General features: G+C 39.3%; 1 protein-coding gene across 6 annotated transcripts in view; it reads right to left on the reverse strand.

Annotated features, from left to right (window-relative positions):
- LOC138753800 (regulator of microtubule dynamics protein 3-like) overlaps positions 1–21,681 on the reverse strand; it is a 412,426-nt gene that overhangs the window by 351,551 nt on the left and 39,194 nt on the right. For all 6 annotated transcript variants that reach the window (XM_069917221.1, XM_069917223.1, XM_069917222.1 and 3 more), the window contains exon 2: positions 11,980–12,166. In XM_069917221.1, the coding sequence (XP_069773322.1) occupies positions 11,980–12,166 (187 nt within the window). The remainder of the gene's footprint in view (positions 1–11,979; positions 12,167–21,681) is intronic.

The following is a 21,681-nucleotide window of genomic DNA, read 5'->3' on the forward strand; positions in this document are numbered from 1 at the left end:
ATGATTTATGTCAGGTTTGAATGACCAATACAATTAATGCAAGATATATCAGTAGATTGGTGTAATATTTTTTTTTTGCATCAACTATACCTTATCCCACAGAAATTGCATAAATTAAATTCCAATATATCAGATATATGTTTTAGATGCGGTGAAGAAATGGGAACCTTTTTACATTCTACCTGGTTGTGTTCTGGAAAATTTAATTTTATTAGATTAAATTAGTGGGAAACAATTACCACGAAGTCCAGAATTGTTTCTCCTTGGAAATACTGTGTAAATAAAATTCAAAATGAAACTGTCCTAGTACCAATTAGAATTTCTTAAAATTGCATTGGGGGTGGCTGGAAGTCTGATTCCCCTCTGGAATACAGATATGCATTGTTGTGTTCCCCTGAAGAAAATTATTTACAACTTCAGGAAGTATAATACGTTTTTACAGCCATATATGCAAAACGCAGGGTTGAATATTTAGGGTCACTTATTCTGATCCTAAGTTCTATACCCTGGTTCTTTCCCCAACTAGAGATCTAAGTAAGAAAATGAATTTGGTCCTTTTCTCTTTTTTCTTATCTGTCTTTTCTTTCATTCTTTACTTTAGGGCTTTGTTGGGGGGGTGGGACTGTTTGAAGAGGTGGAAAACTTGTACCGTTGATTTTTTTTTCTTTCATTTCAATTTATGTATTTAAGTATGGTTATTTCTTGATGCATGCTGTCAACAACATGAAAATAAAATTTTAAAAGAAAACAAAAAAACAATCATTAAACATTTCTTGGATTCACAAAATAGCAGATTTTCTCATAGAAATAAACCTCACTAAACAACAAAAAGAACGCCTGCAGAATTTAAGGACCCAACTGTCTGTGGTACACCCAGCCATTGGCCTTCATATCAAACAATCCACTCTCCAAGTAAACCAACTGGATCCCTGGAGAATGAGTGCTTGTGCAAGATTTCAGGGACAATAAAGAGACTTGGATAAGAGGCATCATCCTTAAGAAACTAAGCTCCTGTTCATATTCTATATAGCTGGGAACTAACACATGAAAGTGGCACATCAATCAGTTGAGAGTGGTAGATGATCCAATCTTGATACAGACAATTTCCAAAACTTCCCATTTTGGGTCAGACATTCCTGAAGTAACATCAAGGGATGAGATACCATCAACGTCAGCAGATGGGAGAGCTGTGGAAGCAGTACTGCCCAAATTCCGAATAGTACTCACTGAAAACAAAGCTCCCAGTCCCTACAACACGCCAAGGAGGAGGTCTTTCCCAACAAAGTGAAGAGACCTGAGAAACTGCAAATTATCCCATCGGACTTGGCCTCGCCAAGAAGATCAAAAAGGTAAAGATGTCTGAGGGACTATATGTACAGTGACTTGGCATGTTTTTTTTAGTCACTGTAGTTCAATATACTTATTACTTTGGGGATGTTGGTGACATTTATTGTGTGTGGGGGGAGAGAGTGTTGTGTATACAGGCAGGCTCGGGAAACCATTTTTAGATTAGTGATAAAGAATGAAGGAAGCACCACTTCTTCACGTGCAAGTGTACTTCTATACCTAGAATGCACAACAGTACCCATCTCCATACTTCCTATAGCTGCTCACTCAATACCCACTTATAGTGATACACCACTAGCCTACCACAGGGGGTGATCTCTGTACCTGCAGGAAGATCACTGGAGGACACACCACACCTGGCCGGCTGTCAAAAAAGAGAAGTGCGTGTTCAGCACCACCCGCTTTGCCATCCTGGGGTACATTGTGGCACATGGTGTCATCGGCCCCGATCCATATAACCATATAACCACTTACAGCACAGAACAGGCCAGTTCGGCCCTACTAGTCCATGCCGTAGCAAATCCCCACCCTCCTAGTCCCACTGACCAGCACCCGGTCCATACCCCTCTAGTCCCCTCCTATCCATGTAACGATCCAGTCTTTCCTTAAATGTAACCAATGATCCCGCCTCCACCACATCTGCCAGAAGCTCATTCCACATCCCCACCACCCTCTGCGTAAAGAAATTTCCCCTCATGTTCCCCTTATAATTTTCCCCCTTCAATCTTAAACCATGTCCTCTAGTTTGAATCTCCCCCTTTCTTAATTGAAAAAGCCTATCCACATTTACTCTGTCTGTCCCTTTTAAAATCTTAAACACCTCTATCAAGTACCCTCTCAATCTTCTACGCTCCAGAGAAAAAAGCCCTAGTCTGCACAACCTTTCCCTGTAACCCAGACCCTGAAATCCTGCCAACATTCTCGTGAACCTTCTCTGCACTCTCTCTATTTTGTTTATATCTTTCCTATAATTTGGTGACCAAAACTGTACACAGTACTCCAAATTTGGCCTCACCAATGCCTTGTACAATTTCATCATAACCTCCCTACTCTTGAATTCAATACTCCCATTTATGAAGGCCAACATTCCAAATGCCTTCTTCACCACACCATCTACCTGAGTATCAGCCTGAGGGTACTATTTACCATAACTCCTAAATCCCTTTGTTGCTCTGCACTCCTCAATTGTCTACCATTCAATGTATATGACCTATTTAAATTTGGCTTTCCAAATTGCAGCACCTCACATTTCTCTGTATTAAATTCCATCAGCCATTTCTCAGCCCACAGCTCCAGCCTTCCTAAATCACCTTTTAATCCACGGTAATTTACCTCACTGTCCATAACACCACCAATCTTTGTGTCATCCGCAAAATTGCTTATCCAATTCTCTACCCCTACATCCAGATCGTTAATATATATAACAAATAATAGTGTACCCAGGACTGAACCCTGAGGAACTCAACTAGTCACCGGCCTCCAATTGGACAAACAATTTTCTACCACTACTCTCTGACACCTTCCATCCAACCACTGCTGAATCCATTTCACTACCTCCTTATTTATACCTAATGCCTCCACCTTTTTTCCTAACCTCCTGTGGGGAACTTTGTCAAAAGCCTTACTAAAGTCCAAATAGACAACATCCACAGCTTTCCCTTCATCAACCTTTTTTGTAACCCCCTCAAAGAACTCAATCAGGTTTGTCAAGCATGATCTACCCCTGACAAAACCATGCTGATTACTCCCTATCAATCCCTGTACCTCCAAAAATTTGTAAATAGCATCCCTCAGAACACTTTTCATCAACTTGCCCACCACAGACGTCAGACTTACAGGCCTATAATTCCCAGGTTTGCATTTGGACCCTTTCTTAAACAGAGGAACCACATGCGCCACCCTTCAATCCTTTGGTACCACCCCCGTGGCCAGAGACATCCTAAATATCTCTGTTAATGGGCCCACTAACTGTCCACTAGCCTCCCTGAGTGTCCTAGGGAATATTTTGTCCGGTCCGGGAGATTTATCCACCTTTATCTTTTTTAACACAGCCATCACTACCTCCTCGGTTATCCTTATATGCTTCATGACCTCCCCACTATTTTTCTTTACTTCAACTGGCTCAACATTTTTTTCCCTAGTGAATACCGAGGCAAAGAAATCATTCAAAATTTCCCCCATTTCCTCAGACTTTTCACTCAGCCTACCCTCGCTATCTACAAGGGGTCCAATTTTATCTCTCACTAATCGTTTACTTTTAATGTACTTATAGAAACCCTTTGGATTTATTTTTACTCTGTCAGCCAAAGCCTCTTCATGCCTTTTTTTGGCCTTTCTAATTTCTTTCTTAAGATTCCTTCTACACTCCTTGTATTCCTCCTTCAACTTCTCAGCTCCCTGCTCTTTATACCTCTTGTACACCTCCATTTTTCTCCTAACCAAATTTCCAATATTCCTCGAAAACCAAGCCTCCCTATGATTTCCAGCCTTTCCTTTGATCCAGACTGGGACATAACTACTCTGTACCCTCAAAAATTTTTTTTTTTTTTGAATATCCTAGATTTTTCATTAACATCCTTACCTGAAAATATCCTGTCCCACTCAATACTCCTCAAATCCCTTCTTATTCCTTCGAAATTTGCTCTTTTCCAATCCAGAACCTCAACTTTAGGCCTCTCCTTGCTCTTCCTTAAAACTACCCTAAAACTAACAGAATTATGATCACTAGACACAATTGGTCCTCCAACATTAATGTCCGCTACCTGACCTAGCTCGTTCCCCAACAGGAGATCTAGTATTACACCATCCCGAGTCAGTTCTTCTACTAACTGATTTAGAAAACAATCCTGAACACATTTAACAAACTCCAGCCCATCCAGCCCTCTAACCGTATGGGTATCCCAATCAATGTGTGGGAAGTTAAAATCTCCCATGATCTCTACCCTATGATCCAGAGCCCATGCGCCCATGAATGGAGCTACTCCTCTCACACATGCTCAAGGCCTCTGCAGGTGCCTCGGCCTCTTCTCTTACTACTCCCAGTAGGTTCCATGCTTCTCGGACAAGGTCCGCCCACTGGCCCAGGCCACCACCTTCCCCCTCCCACCCGAGGCACAGGCAGCCTTTACCTGCATCAGTCAGGACCCCAGGCAGATGCCACGATGCATACAGTGGATGAAGACTTCCCATTCCAGGTGGAGTGTGATGCCTCCGATGTGGCCCTTGCCGCCACCCTTAACCAGGAGGGGTGACCAGTCACCTTCTTCTCATGAACCCTTCATGGTTCCGAGCTCGAGAATTCCGCCATTGTAAAGGAGGCCCAAGCAATCATGGAAGAAGTCTGCCAATGGCGTCACTACCTCACCGACAAGCGTGCACTAGTGTTCATGTTCAGCACCACCCACAAAGACAATCAAACACAAGATCTTGCGCTGGAGAGTCAAACTAGCAACGTTCAGCTACGACATCCAGTACCCACAGGGAAAGTTCAACGATTCCCCCGACACCCTATCCCGGGCCTGCGTGTCGGCCCAGATCCAATAGCTGCAGGCACTCCACGAATCGCTCTGCCACCCGGGCATTACATGCCTCTACCATTTCATCAAGTCCCGAAATCTCCCATTCACCGTCCAGGAAGTCCGAACCATGACTGGGGCATGCCAGGTCTGTGCAGAATGCAAGCCTCGCTTCTTCCACCCATCCCAGGCCCACGTTGTGAAGGCCACCCGGCCCTTTGAATGTTTCAGCATAGACTTCAAGGGCCCCTTGCCTTCCCGAACCAGAATGTCTACTTCCTCGCAGTGATAGAGGAGAACTCCTGTTTTCCCTTCGCCATTCTATACCCAGACACCTCCACAACCACCATCATCAGGACATTGACACAGATCTTCACTCTGTTCGGCTACCCTGCGTTCATCCACAGTGACTGGGGTCCAGCTTCATGAGTGAGGAACTGCACCAGTACCTTACAGCAAGGGGCATCGCAACTAGTTGCACGACTAGTTACAACCCGAGGGGCAACGGGCAGGTGGAGCTCAAAAACGGAGTGACCTGGAAGGCCCTTAAGTCAAAAAGCTGGTCTGTGGACTACTAGCAGGATGCCCTCCCCAAGGCGCTCCACACCATCGCTCCTGTGCATGGCTACGAACAAGACCACTCACAATCGCCTGTTTTAATTCCCCAGGAAATTGGCGACTGGAATCTCCCTCCCAGCATGGCTCACATCTCCGGGACCGGTGCTCCTGCGTAAACACACATGGACCCACAAGGCCGACCCCTTGGTTGACCAGGTGTTCCTCCAATCACAACTACAACTACATCAGGTACAGGAGGACACCAGGGATCTGGCCCCAGCAGGAGCACCCACCTTGATAAAGTAGCCTCCATTTCCCCAGGACCACGATGCCAACCTGGAGTGATTTCTCCAGGTCGGCCCAATGCATCTTCCCCATCTCACTCATTACACATTCACGTCACAGGGGATGATCCTTCTCCTCTGCCCCTCTATCACCTCACTCGCTTGCTAATCCAGGCCGCCCGGGCCAACCCATCTAGCCCTCAGACACCCAGCACACCCTCACCAACCTTTGACCAGGAGCCAAAGCAGGAGCACCCACCTTGACAAAGTAGCCTCCATTGCCCCAGGACCACGATGCCAACCTGGAGTGATTTCTCCAGGTCGGCCCAATGCATCTTCCCCATCTCACTCATTACACATTCACGTCACAGGGGACGACCCTTCTCCTCTACCCCTCTATCACCTCACTCGCTTGCCAATCCAGGCCGTCCAGGCCACCCCATCTAGCCCTCAGACACCCAGCACGCCCTCACCAACCTTTGACCAGGAGCTAACCCTCCGATAGCCGCCGAACCGTCTAAACCTGTAAATACACATATATCACCTAAGAATGTTGTTAAAACCCCCCTCCTCCTGCCAATTTTTAAAAAGGGGGTGAATGTGGTGATACACCCTAGCCTACTGCAGCGGGTGATCTCTGTACCTGCAGGAAGATCACCGGAGGACAGGCCACACCTGGCCGGCTTTCACCCGACCCGAATAGGCCGAACCTGACCCGAATAGGCCAAACTCCATCCAGCCAGCTGTCAATCAACTGCCCAGGATATATAGCAAAGATAAAGATACATAAACATCATTTCAGGCTTGAGCCCTTCATCAAGGTATGGAAAAACGTCAGCAGGCATACATAAGCAAAGTTTTGGGATGATGGATGAAATGTCAGTTTTTTATTTTTGCTATATAAAGGACACAGTTTGACCTGCTAAGTTTCTCCAACATTATGCTCCAGCCTCTCCAGTCCTAATAACATTCCTGTGAATGTTTTCTGCACCATTTCCAGCTTAATTGCAATTTTCCATTGCTAGACAAGCGAAACTTCATACAATATTACAAATGTGGTCATGTACCAATTCTTGTACTCTTATGCCCTGACCAATGAATACAATTTTGTCTACTCATGTTGCCACTTTTCAGTAACTATGTACTTGTACCTCTCAGTCTACAACACTCACCATGGACCACTAATTTACAGAGCAAGTCCAAAATGCAACATTTAATTCTTTAGAGTTTATTGATATTGATATTCAGTTAAAATCTTTTTTAAAAAACAATACCGTAGAATAAATTTAAACCTATGCCACTCAATTACACCCAATCAACCTCCAAACCTTTTTGTTTTGAAAGGTTGGAGGAAACATTAGCACCTAGGCAAAATTCACGCAGATGTAGGAGAACATACAAACTTTTTTGATTTTAAATATACCATACATTAAACTTTTTAATTGCAAACAAACAAAAACAAAACCATCCCTCCCTCCTTTCCTTCCATGCATACAGATCTGTTCACTGTCAGAGCTGACATATTTTATGTAGAGTACAGTTGGGAAACTACGTTTTATATATAGTTACTTTTATACCCTTTTTTTGTTCCTTTTTATTACTGTATCAGGGCCCCTATGTGGTCCAGGTATGGCTGCCAGACCTTTACAAAAGTTTCATATTTATTCTTCAAGTTGTATGTGATTTTTTTTTTCCCCCACAGGTTTACAGTTGTTCATTTCTGCAGTCAATCGTGCTACAAGTAGAGGGGAGTTGGACTTCCAAGTGATAGCGATATATTTTTTCACTACCGCCACTGCTATTTTTATAAATAAGATTTGATATTTGCACTACTCCCACTGCTATTTTTATAAATATGATTTGATATTTGGTCAATTTGTCCCTTATTTCCTTGAAAATACCTAATAGATATAGCTATCCTTGTTAATTTTCTGCAATTTCTTGCCAAAATTGCCTCGTTTTAACGCACCACAACGTGGCATGCATGTGGAAAAAGTTTCTGTCTCAGTCCTACATCTGAAACATCTCTGAAATTTCAGCTTTTGATCTGTGTAACTTTTCTGGAGTAAGATATAATTGGTGTTAAAATAATTATACTGAACCAGTTCACATCTTGCATTTATAATTGATGTCATGCTGTTCCTATACCAATCTGACTAGCTTCTTTCTGCAATCACCCACATCCAAGTCTGACTCACATCTTTCCTTTGATCTCTACAATTCTGGTTTTGCACTTTCACTCTGGAGAGCATGGTACATTTTTGTTATAAATTTGGATGTATTCTCCATCCAAATGCTCAGTTTCACTAATTTCTGGTGGGGTCAATGTTGATCCCCACCTTTCTCTTAAGAAAGATCCAAGCTGGAGAAAACAGAAGGTGGTTCCATTGCCCACTCTGTATTTGTGTTTTAATAGTTCAAAGGACCCGAGTTCCTTCCATTTAACAGTCCTTGATATATCTTATACCTTTGCCATACCACAAATTTAATATTCTATTTCCAACGTTCATAGGCAATAACACATTTTTACACAATGGTGTTTTTATTGATATCCCTACCTTTTCCTATACATCCATCAAGTTTGTGCCTTGTTCTAACCATAGTTATTAGAATGGGGCTAACTGTCTTTTTCTGTAGTGATTTGAAACTTCATTTATAGATAAAGTCCTTTACTTCCCTCTCCTCCATTGAGTACATTCCCATTTGAACCCAAGGCGGTGGGGGGGGGGTATCTTCAGTGAAGGTGGCTGCAAGAAATCTAGCCTATGCCGCTAGGTAATATTTTTTGAAATCTGGAAGTCTAAGTCCTCCCAGCCAGAGGTCTTATGTCAGTTTTTCCAATGCAATTCTTGGTACCTTATTATTCCATAGGAACTGTCTAACATGCTTGTTTAGTAGCTTTAAAAAGTTTTTAGGCAACAGAATAGGCAATGATTGAAAAATGTACTGCAATCTTGCCATCACTCTAATTTTGATGCAGTTAACCCTTCCCATTAAAGTAATCGGTAAGTCTCTCCATTTCTGTAGGATTATTTCCATTTTCCAAAGAGGAATATAATTTAGTTTGTATAAATTTTCCAAGTTATTGTCAGTTACTTTCCCAAGATATTTTATTCCATCTGTCTTCCATTTAAATTTACTTCCTTGTTGGTATCTTTCATATTCAAAATTTACTCAATAGCATTATCTCACTTTTATCCATATTGATTTTGTAGCCTGATATTCTTCCATATTTTTCTAGTGTTACTTGTAATTTAGATGGTTCTGATAGGCATAATAGCACATCATTGGTAAATAGACTGGTTTTGTGTTCTTCTTGCCTAACTTTGAAGTCCTTTATATCTGGATCCCTTATTATCTCCGTCAGCAGTTCAAACGCTAAAACAAAAAGCGCTGGGATCCATGTCTACTTAATTTACTCAAGTGGGACACTGCCGACATCTGATTATTTGTTATTATTTTAGCTTTTGGTTTATGGCAGTAGTTCTCAACCTTTTTCTTTACACATACATACCACTAAGTATTCCCTACGCCATAGGTGCTCTGTGATTAGTAAGGGATTGCTTAAGGTAGAATGGATGGAAAGAAAAAAAATTGAAAAGCACTTTTAAATCATACCTAATTAACAGTTTCATAACTCCAAAGAAAATGGGCCAATAACAAGCAAAATATTTTATTATCAATCGAGTCTATAGCAGTGATTCTCAACCTTCCCTTCCCACTCACATACTACCTTAAGCAATCCCTTACTAATCACAGAGCACTGATGGCATAGGGATTACTTAAAATGGTATGACAGTGAAAATAAAAAGGTTGAAAACCATTGGTTTACGGTATAGATTTTATCCAATTTATAAATGTTCTGCCGATACCAAATTTATTTTCCAAATGGTAGAATGCTTTTTATACATATAGAGAGTTTGTAATACTTGGATTTCATTCAGATTTAGCCATGTGTATTATATTAAATAATCTTCCTAGACTATTTGAGGAATACCTTCCTTTAATAAATCTTGCTCGGTCCATATTTATCAGTTTGGCAAGTATTGTCCTAACCTATCAGCCAATGCTTTCACTACTATCTTATAATCAGCATTTAACAGGGATATTGGTCTGTATGACAAATTTTTTGTGGGTCTCCATTTTTTTGTAACACTATAATTATCACGGTTGACAACGACTTGTTGAGGGGGGATATATGTTTCCACAGCTTGGTCCAGGACCTCCATTAAAAAGGGCATTAATAATTCTTTGAATTGTCTCTAAAACTCAGGTGGAAATTCATCCTCTCCCAGTTATTTATTATCCTGTAGGGTTCCCAGGACCTTTTTGATGTCTTCTCTTGTGAAGGGAGTATCTAATTCTATCCTCTCTCTTACAGCCTTGGAAGTTCAACATTCAGCAAAAATTCTTAGTTTTTTTTCTCATCTCCTAATAATTCAGATTTGTAGAGTTTAGTGTAATATTGTCAAAAGTGTCATTATATATTTTTTGCTTATATATTAGAGTGCCTGTTTCTGCTCTTATAGCATTTATCATACTTCATTACTCATTTTAATCTTCCAAGCTAAAATTTTGTGTGCCCGTTCACCCAACTAGTTTAGTTTTTAAATATAGCTTTTTCTGTCCTATGTTTGTATTATTAGATCTTAGCTCTTTTTAATTCTCCAGTCATCTGTATTCTTGTTGTAGTCCTGTTCTTTGATACTTTTCTCTAATTCTTTAATATCCTTCTCCAAAATGTTTAGTCCTACCATATATTTTCTTAAGATTCTTTGCATAGGATATAATTTTCCCCTTAAATATGCTTTAAGCATGTCCAATATCAGAAAACTTACTAGTAGATGGCAGATTTGTTTCACAAAATATTTCTATCTGTCTCCTTAGAAATATGCAGAAGTTTGTTCTTTTAAGCAAAGTAGTATTGAGATGCCATCTGGTCTTCATTCTCTTGCTTTTCCATTGTTGCTATAGTTAATATTAATGAAAAATAGTCTGATAGAAGCCTCACTAGATATTCTGTTTTTAATCACTCTACCTTTTAACTTGGGCAGACATTAAAAATGTGAGTCGTGCACCCTTGAGTAAAAAGAGTAGTCTCTCTCTAATTGCCTACATATAGCGATAAGATTATTGATCTTGCTGATTTATCTAGTATTGGGTCCAAGCAGAAATTAAAGACTTCTACAATTAATATATTTTGTCTTCCCTCTGCTATTTTCAAGATTTTCATCATCATAATTTGGGACATAAATGTTCATAAGAGTTCATGCTGCTCCATAAATTTTACAGTCTACCATGACAGACCTTCCAGCTTGATTGATCGAAGCATCTTCCATTAACACTGGTGTATTTTTATTAATTATAAATGCCACCCCTCTTGCCTTGAACCAAAAGAAAACAATATTTGTCCCATCCATCCTTTTTTTAATTTATTATGTTCCAATTTGGTAAGATGGAACATACAAACTTCTTACGATGTACCAAATTCGAACCCAGGTTACTGGTGCTGTAATAGCATTGCGCTGCTGCACAAACTGTGCCAGCCAAATCTTCAATGAGATGTAATATTCTGATTTGAATTATTGAGAAAATAATTGGAACACTGACATAACCTTTTCCAATATTGGTTCTAAGTGCAACTGCCACAGTATCACACATCTTTTCAGTTCCACATTCCGAATACCAAAACCCCTGGTACCCAGCACCCATGGGGATTAGTGAACAAGTGAATATTCTGGTTGCTTAAAATTGTACGCTGTGTGGATTGGTGAACTAACTACTTAGGAGTACTAATTTTAAATTTTCATATTTTTGCTGGTTGGTTGAGGGTGCCAGTTGCTTTCATTCTGGATGTCGAGGATTTTACTGTATAATCTCACATGCCATATTATGCTCATTTAGCTTAAAATAAGAATATGTTTTATTCAAATTCACCATCTGATTTTCATAAACATCAAATTAATGTAAATTTTTATCATATTATGATTAAGTTTCTTGATAGACAATTACCAGAAACTTATTCAAGAGTCCATCTCGATGCAAAATACCATCATGTGAAACAGTAAGTTTCCGAGATCATTCTTCAATACACTGAAGAACGATCTTGAATACGCTCCAAGTTTATAGTTACCTGACTTACTTACATTCACATTATATATTACTTCAACTTAAAGGCAAGTTTTCAGAATAACGTAGCTATCATCACAATTCTCAAACTACAAGATACGAATGTTAGCACGCAGAACCAATTTTAAAAACAAAAAAAAAATTACCTGACATCTCCAACTATCTGATTTGTCATCCCATTCAGGCACTCCCGAAGTTCAATCACTTCTTCTTTTAGTTCTCTAACAGATTGAAGTATAACATCCAACTGTTCCCATATTTCGATCTGTTGTGCTTTCAGGGTTTCAAAGATGCAATAATTATCTGCCAATTTTGGTCCACTTTCCTTCATTACTAAATGAAAAATAAATAGTTGAATAATATTGAATGTGACATTCATCTTCTAACGCAAAGTTGCAAAAAAAAAAAACACCAATATTTTTATTTCACAATAATGCACGGTTTTGCTTTTGTCTTTCCAATCCATTAAGTATGACAGAGATTTTCAACAATTGAACAATTCTCAAATGTCACTGTTTTTATAGACTAAAATTTTTCAAGAGTAATTCTCAGACTCATTGCTGCAAATGTCAGCACTCTTTCCTCCCCCCCACCCCCCCCCCACCCTTTCCCCATTTCAATTATCAGGGACAACATTCAATTACAAGGGGACATAGCTATAAAATTAACAAGTGTAAAAGCAAAACAGAGGATTTTAAGAAGCATTTTTCTTTATTTTATAGAAGTAAAAAAGAGAAACATAAGAATTTATTGTCATGAATGTCAGTGTTTTGCAGCAGCATCATTGTGCAAACACTCATATTATACCCATTTTACAATATTACTATAAAAAAATTAAAATAATAGTGCACGAAAAGTAAGGCAGTGTCTTTGGTTCATTGATTATTCAGGAATCTGATGGCCGCGGGGAAAGATGTACTGTTGAGTGCTCTTCTATAGGCTCCTGCGCTTTTTTCTCCAATGGTAGCAGAGTGAAGAGGGCATGGCCTGGGTGGTGGGGGTCTTTGAGGATAGAGGCTGTTTTATCCCCCCCAGACACTGTCTCATGTAGATGACCTCAGTGGAGTAAATCTGGTGCCTGTGGTATCACAGGACAAGGTAACAACCCTCTGGAGTTTATTCTTGTCCTGAGAGTGGCGCTTCCATCATCAGGGAGTGATGCAACCAGCCAGAATGCTTTCCACAGTTCACCTGCAGACATTTATGAGAGTCTCTTTAGATACTCAAAGTATGGCTACTAGCAAGCTTTCTTTGCTATTGCATCAACATGGAGGCTCCACGAGAGATCCTCAGAGATGTTGACCCCCAGAAATTTGAAGTTCTTGACCCTCTCCACCCCAAGATCTTAATAAGGACTCTCTCATATTCCCCTAACTTCCTCCTGAAGTCCAAACATCTCCTTGGTTTTGCTGACATTGAGTGCAAGCCTGTTGTCATTACACCATTCAATGAGCTGATCTATCTCCCTCCTACACACTTCCTCATTGCATTTTGTGATTCTGCTGACAATTTTGTGGTGCCATCAGCAAAATTGTAGATAGCATTGGAATAGTGCCCGACCACACAGCCATGGGTGTATAACGAGTAAAGCAGTGGGCTAACCATGCATCCTTGGGGTGTGCAAGTGTTGATAATTAGTGAGGAGATGATGTTGTTTTCTAAGGAAAGATCCCTGAGCTCCTCACAGAAGTTAGGGTTGGATGGCAACTTGCCTTGAGATAAAGGTGTGTGGCTTTTAATTTCAGTCTATTTGGCACTTTTAGTGAAATTGCCAGTAACAAAAATGTGGCACTGCAGAGTTGGTGAATATTGTGAGAGATGATAAAAACTGATATTGCAATATGAACATGAAGAAAATAAAATTGATACATAAGTAAATGAATGTAACCAGTACAAACAGGATGAGCTTGGGAATTAGGATGCAGGAAAGCAGAGTCAGCACATTTAAGATAAGAATCTTCTAGTCTTTGTGACAAGATCAATGAGCCCACCATACGAATAAGATAAGGAGCGATAAGGAACAATAGAGTGTAGGAAGTTGAGGTAGTCTGGATGAGATAAGGGTCTCCTAGCCCTAGACAGAAGTACCAAGTTCTACATATCTAATTAGTTAACCTTACATAGATTTACAAAGTTATACATATTAAATTAGTTAACCCTAGACAGGATTAGCGAACTCTGCATATCAAGAGACTGTAGCTTCGAGAATCAGGAAGGTGTGAATAAGGACAATAACATGAAGGGATACCCCCTGGTCCACCAAGTGCACAGAAACAGCACGTAGGCAGGCAGGATTGCCTAATGCCAAACCTCTCCAGCAGGAGGCAGAAGAATGTAAGGGGGAGGGTATTCCTATACTGAAATCAACTGTATAAAAGTTGGGTGAGCCCCAGTGTATGTGTGTATTCCCAGGGTAAAGGGAAGCACCCAACTTTGCATTGTTATTGTAATAAATGTTCTTTGTTCTCAATATTTGTCTCGAGCAATTTCTTTAAAGGTAATTCTGTTTCTAACAATATCCAGGAGGGTGGGAAACAGAGACAAGGCAAAAACTTTTCCCACCATCGAGGAAATCTAGATGAAACTCTGCTGTTGGAGAGCAGCAGCAATTATCAAGGATCCACACCATCCAGAACATGCTCTATTCTCATTGCTGCCATCAGGAAAGAGGTTTAAGTGCCATGAGATTCAGTGACATTTGCTACCCTTCACCATCAGACTTTTAAACTCAGACTCATTTAAGGACTTTTACCTTACATATTGATTATTACTGAACATTTATTTTCTGTATTATAACTTTTTTCTTTTTTGTTTACATTTCTCTTTTGTATGTGCATCTTTTCTGAAGTACAGTTTTTTTTAAGTTGCACTATTTACAAGTAGAAATTCTGCCTGGCCCACAGGATAAAGAATCTCAGGGTTGTTTATGAAGTCATGCATGTATTCTGACATCAAATCTGAACTTTGAGATCAGCATTTCTTCAAAGATCCAACCACCTGCTACTAATGACAACATATCCATACAGGCTTTAAACAGTCTGTAAAAGGAGCTGACAGTGTTTTTAATTATAATCTAGCAGCAGCCACAAGGGGTTGCAGACTCCAGGGAAGCAGAAGATTTCCACATGCTCCAGAAACTGGAACACCGCCTGTTGAGAAGGAGAAGTATGGGAGATTATCCTACAGGACAGTGACCATGGCAGCAGACAAGCAAGATGTTCAGCAAATGAAGGGCCCAAACAGGCTGGCAACTTGCAGCCGAAGGACCAATCCAGGCTGTGAACTGCTGGAGACTAGCTCATGGGAGCCAGATATTGGAACTGAGATTCGATAAGGTGCCGAGGGCAAGAAGGGCTCGCAAAGGCCTCTAGCAATGAAGGCTTCCTGTTCATATCAGTAGTTTGGATGTGGAGCATAGGTAGCAAATGGATTGAACAAGGGTCTGCAGCTGTAGAAGCTTTGGAAGCACTAGAGATGGACACTGTCTATGAAGGGACATTCTTTTGCTTCTTCTCCAACTGCAAGGGGTGCCAGGCAATTCTAATGCTGGCTCTTGGTTTGCTTGATAGCAGGCAAAAGAAAATTTCATTTAATATTACATTTCTGTATTATTAAATGACAAAGGAATTACAATAAGGTTTCCAGGATTTTGATCTTTGACACTGAAGGAAGAATAAATAACAAGTCCAAATCAAGACAGGTGAGAACTGATTAAGAGTTTGTAAGTGACAATATCTGTTCACTACTGATGCATCTACCTTTAGTGTTGATAGTTGTCACCTACTGCTGCACAAAACTGTGATGTTTCATTTATTGCAAAAAAAAAAAGAAACTTGGGTTCTTTTATAACAACTATAACATTTATTACCTTTAGAATTCAGGTCTGCGTGGAGGCATTGATTTTGAATCTACTCCTAGCTACAATCAATTGTTTCTGACTCTCTATTGGTCAGGATTATCACTAGCACTATCATTGCATCTCTTTCCTTGAGATTTTTAATCTAACAATAATAGTGTTCATTTCAATTTAAAGTTCAACACAAATGTAAACAAACATCAGCAGCACAAACTATGAGCTAACCATTTTTATATAATTTTATAGTCTGTATTCAATAATGATATAGGTCTATATGAAGACAGCTGTAAACAATCTACCCCTTTTTTGGAATTACAGTTATTAATGCTGTTTTTGAAAGATTCAGGTAGATCATAAACCTCTTATATCACCTAATACCTCCATCAATACAGGTATTAATAGCTCCTTAAACTCTTTATAAAATTCTGCTGGGAAATGGTCTTCACCATTTATTATTATTATTCTGTAGAAACATTAAAGTCTCAAACTTTTTCTGAAAAATTCTTGGACAGTCTTATCTTTTCGTCCTCCTTCAACACTCATAAATTAATTTGTCTCAAATAATCTCTTATCATCTCCTAGACTCTGAATGATAAAGTTTAGCATAAAATTCTTTAAAATTATCATTTATTTCCTGCATTTTTAAAAATGATCTGTCCTGATAATTTCTTAGTTACAATTAATTATTGCACTAGAAATCTGTTGTGTTTTTAATTCCCATGCTAAAACATTATGGGCCCTTTCAACCAACTCAATGAGGACATGACAAAAATATTACCTCTCTCCATTCTATAACTCTGCATAGCATTAAATCTTAATTTCTTCAACTCTAACAATTTTCTCTTCTCATCTTTATGTACTTGAATTTCCTTCTACAATTTCATTCCTTTATCTAATTGAGTTACTTCTTTCATATATTCTTTATTTTTGAAGTAAAGCTTATTATTTGACCTCTCAAATATGCCTTCATTGAATCCCATAATACAAACTTGCTCACAACTGAATCCTTATTAGTATATAAAAAAGTTATCTGTTGACTCAAAAAAAAATCACAAAATTCCCTTTTCTTCAACAAAACAGTATTTAACCTCCATCTATAGCCTGCCTTTTGTTCTTCTTCCAATGAAATAGTCAGAATTAAAGGTGAATGATCTGTGTTTGATATTCCACTCTTTGGACTCTATATTGAAATTGTGCAGAAATTAAAAACATATCTATCTGCTGTAATGGATTATAAATATTTGGGATTTTGGTAAGATTAGTGGGTTACATACATACACATTTTAAAACAGATCTTATTTGAAAGACTGAATAATTCATATTCAGTAACATGGCAGAAAGAATGGAGAATCTGATGCACATTTCACAAGTAGGTGCTGATGTCATGAAATGAAAGACCATTGTTTTGGAGGAGACAAACTAGCTACAAGTACCTTTCTGCAAAGTGCTCACAGAAAGGTCACTCCTGGGTTTTGTTTATCTAAGGCAACATCTTGACTAAGGAGAAGAACTCCTGTTGTTTGCTGAAGGTGGGGGGTTTTGCAAGTGAGAGAGTCACATGGGCTTTCTGGCAGTTCAGTTGGAGAGAGAGAGAAAAAACAAGCCCTCTCAGCTGGTGTGTATGACACTGAAAAGAGACGAAGAGCTGATTGGAAACAAAGTTCCAGACCAGTGGATGGTTGGAAGTGCTATCTGTCTGATGTTTCTCTTGGAATAAGAGGAATAGAATGGAACTCTGTTGTAGCCTGAAAGAAAGAGGTTACCATCTGGAAAAGCCTGATGGGGCAAGTTTCATCAGCAAGACATTAAGGTGACAAATGGTGGTTCCTCAGTTGTGGAAATCCTGGAACAACAAATCTCTCTCTGCAAACCCTACAAGAACCTTTCTGAGCAATAAACATTTTCCTTTTGAGCACCAAAGCCTAGTGAACTTTATACATATTAAATTCTGTGCACAGTATAAGAATTGCCTGCATCCAGAGAACTTGGAAGAAGGAGAAGTGAGATACTAATTAAATATTTCATAATACAATTATTAAATTTAGATGTATTAAAGAGAAAAAAAGGAAACAAAGAACAGAAACCCTATTCCCCCCCCCCCCCCAGGAATACGTTATTAACAGTGCGTCTTTATACCCCTGATCTATAGGAGTTGTGATCGAAAACCATACCCACCCACTAGATTCTGTGGAGGCCAGGCTCATACTCTCACTTAACTCCCCCAAAATTATACTATATCTTATGCCTAAAATCCACTCAAACTTACAATGATCAAATTTTAAAAATATATACACAGATCTATCTATCCTCTCTTATATTCTCCCTCCTCCTAAAATTTGTATCATTTCATTATACATCCCCAACTGTAATCTTTCCACTTCCTCTCTCTCGAAAAATCTCCCAATTCTAGTCTCATTTTCTCAGGCAATAAATCTGCAAACACTTTCGCTTCATTTGGTTCCATGAAAAATCTGCTTTTACCCTCAGGAACAAAGACTTTTAACACTGGTGCGTAACTTAAAACAAAAGTGTAACCTTTTTCCCCAATAGCACATTTTTAACAGCATTAAATTCTCTTTTTTTCCAAACAAATCAAAACTTAAATCAGGTTAAAAGAAAATATTATTATCATTATAAATCAATGCAATGGTCTCTCCTTCACTTGCTTTGCAGCCAGCTCCAGGATCTTCTTCTTCACTTCATATCAAAGCAACTTGACCAGAATTGATCATGGCTTAGGTCGTAATGCTTGATGAGCTCTTTCAACATCAATATCTCCTTGAAATTCAGTCACCCCAAAATTTGCAGAATCCAACATTGTAAAAATCTCTTCATATCTTGTCCTTCGTCACCTTCCTCAAGTCCAACAATTTTTATATTATTTCTTCTACTAAAATTTTCTAACATATCAATTGTTTTGAGTTAATTGTTTTTTAGTTATAGCCACCTCAGCTTGAATCTTCATTTACTCTTTTACATGTTGAAATTCAAATTCATTACCTTTAATTTTTGTATCCATCATTTCAAATTTTTGTTCCATTTGCGACAGCGTTCTCACCACCTTCTTCGTAGATCCGTTATTTTCAATTATACCCTCATTACACTTTTAAACTTCCATTGTTAAGTAACAAAGTTTGCTGGAAAGAATCCATATACTTCTTCATTTCAGTTGAACATATACAAGACTCCTTTATTTTCTCCTGTTTTTTTGGCCAAAACGGTGTCCAACATACATTTCTTCTTCTTCCTGCTCCTCTTCTTGATCATTGGAGCTGGAGGCTTCTTGTTTTTTTTTTAAAAAAAAGCCTTTTTTGGGCTCTGTACATGCAGGTCTCCTCATGCATGCACAGTGCCACTTCTTCACCATGGCAGTCGGCCATTGTCGGGGGAGACCCTGTATAACAATGTCCAAGGTCTCCCCAGCTCCAGGTCTGTCACCATAGGCACTTGCCTTCTGGAGAGCTCCAGGCTCCTTCTTCAAGGTAGGCCTCTCTTTATCAGCTTCTTCTTCAAGCTTTTGAAAATAAACAGTTTATCTTTCTTAGGAGGCATTGTTTATTGTTCTGAAATTCTTCTGATAGCTTCCTCTTCTATTTTCTTCCAGTCAGTTCAGGCTTCTTAACTCTTTCTTAAAAACTTTTTTTTGAGAGACCAGAGAATTCAAGTCTTGCCCCACGTCATCACGTGGCACGCCCAGCCTCAAGCTTCTTGCTGATTTGTTATGCTTTGCTTTTTGTCTCCATTGCAGACCTTTGTTTCCATTAGACATCTTTGTTCTTGTTTGGGTTTGAAGTGTGGTGGATAGCCTATATCCCATCAGAAGCTCAGTGGGTGACATGACATGTTCAAGTGTTGATGCTCCATAACTCAGAGTTAGATAAAGATATGAGCCACTGTCTTGTGCTTTCTCAAGCAACTATTTAACTCTGAACTCTTTTCTCTGCTTTACTGTTTGACTGTGGATGCAGAGGACGAAGTCATATGTCAAAAGTCACACTTGCAAAGTTCTATAATTCTCTACAACTATAGCATGGTCCATTGTCACTGTTGATGTTTTTTTGAGGAATTCCATGTATTGGAAAAATCAATTTCATACATTTGATCATACAAGCAGCAGTCACATTAGGAAGCAGCGTAATCTCCAGATAGTTCGATAGATAGTCTATAAGCAGCAGATAATTCTTTCCATCAATGTGGAACAGATCAGTCCCAACTTTCTGCTATGGTTCCACTGGTAAGTCTGTTATGATCATGGGTTCTTTCTTCTGCTTTGCATGATGTTTCAACCAGGTCTCACAACTGAAAACCATCCTGTCAACATCAGCATATATCCCTGGCCAATAAGTAGTAGTTCTGGGCCTCCTCTTCCCTTTTCCTATTCCAAAATGCTCCTCAGCATCTCTTGTCACAGTGATTGAGGAATGACAATTCTGTTGTCTGAGTAAAAGCCCATTGACAACAATTCGGTCAGATTTTGTGTATGGCTGACATTCACCTCTAATCCATCCTTCATTCAGATTCTTGATGTCCTTCTGTAGAACTGTCCTTTTCTGTTTTAGCTGCGATCTGCTTGGATTTCACGTCAGATACGGGAAGATATTATGTGCTTCACTCTGCATAGTTGCCCTGGATAGCACATCAGCTAGCACAATAGGTTTCCTTCGTGTGTACAACCTCTTGACAAGGCTTAAGTTTTCACATGCTTGGCCACCAAGCAATGAATAATATCCATCTGGGACTACTGTGAACCTTAGGTAGTACTCTTTATATTTATCTTTCACCTTGAGTTAACATGTACCTTCCATGTCAATGCTCTGTCCATTGTAGGCTTTGAGTTGTATAGGATTTGCATGGATGTATGGATTTATTTTCACTGCCCTGATGTCGTGCTCACAGATCAAAATGACATTTGCCCATGTCCAGCATGAAAGGAATATTTGTTCCTTTTATATTGTTACAGGTTACATTATATTGTATATAAATATGTTTTTAAAAGAGATTGTAGGGGGTTTAGTATAGATCACTTCACAAACAGATAGTTATGCTTCACATTTCATTTAAAATGGAAGAGTTTTGCTGAAGCTGGACATTCAGGCACCAGTGGCTTTGCAAAAGACAATGGAACTGCTTTGGAAGGAACTTCCAAAGCAGGTACAAATAGAAAAGTCTGGGCTCAAGTACTGATAAAAATCTTTCAAGGATTGGGTTTGGAGCCTTGGGAGGGGTTCTGTTTTTTTACAAGCAGAGGAAAGAAAAAAGTCAGTTCTGCAGTAGTTTTTGAGGCTGCAACATGGCAAACCCTATTTTAAAGATGGCTTGTGAGCTCTGAGTTCAGCCTGTTGAAAACCCTTGTAGTTTTTACAAGAGGAAATGACTGGCTAGAGTATTTCTCCTGAAATAAGGAAAACAAGAGGAACTCTGGTGACCTGAAAGAAGGGGTCATCATTGGAAAACCCATGATGGGGCAAATTTCTTCAGCAAGTCACTGATGTGACTAATTGGAGGAAATCAGTTTGTGTGTGTCCAACGAGCAACATACATGTCTGAAACCAACAAGAACCTTCCTGAGCTGTAACCATTTACCTTTAAGCACCAGAGTCTGGTGAAAATTCATAAATGTTAAATTCTGAGCACTGTACAAGAATTGCCTGATACTGGTGAACTTAGAAAAGTGAAATGATTGGACTGTGAATCAAAGAACTTACCTGAACATACACATTACATACTCGTGCGCTTAGAATTAGAAGGGGGTTAAGTTAAGTTAATAGTAATAAGTTAAAGTTTGATCCTGTTTTCATGTTTCAATAAAATTAAAAGCAACTTTTAAGTAACCATTTGTCTTGGTGAATTTCTACTGCTGCTAGGTTTTAGGGTCCTCTGGGCTCATAACACTATATAATGATGGTCCACTTATCCTACTCGATTCAGTTCACGCTTGGCTGTTCAGTGTCTGTTGGTTTATAAACTTTCTCCACTACCATGCCAATGAAGA

Source organism: Narcine bancroftii, chromosome 2 (genome assembly GCF_036971445.1).
Source record: "Narcine bancroftii isolate sNarBan1 chromosome 2, sNarBan1.hap1, whole genome shotgun sequence".
NCBI classification, from domain to species: domain Eukaryota; kingdom Metazoa; phylum Chordata; class Chondrichthyes; order Torpediniformes; family Narcinidae; genus Narcine; species Narcine bancroftii.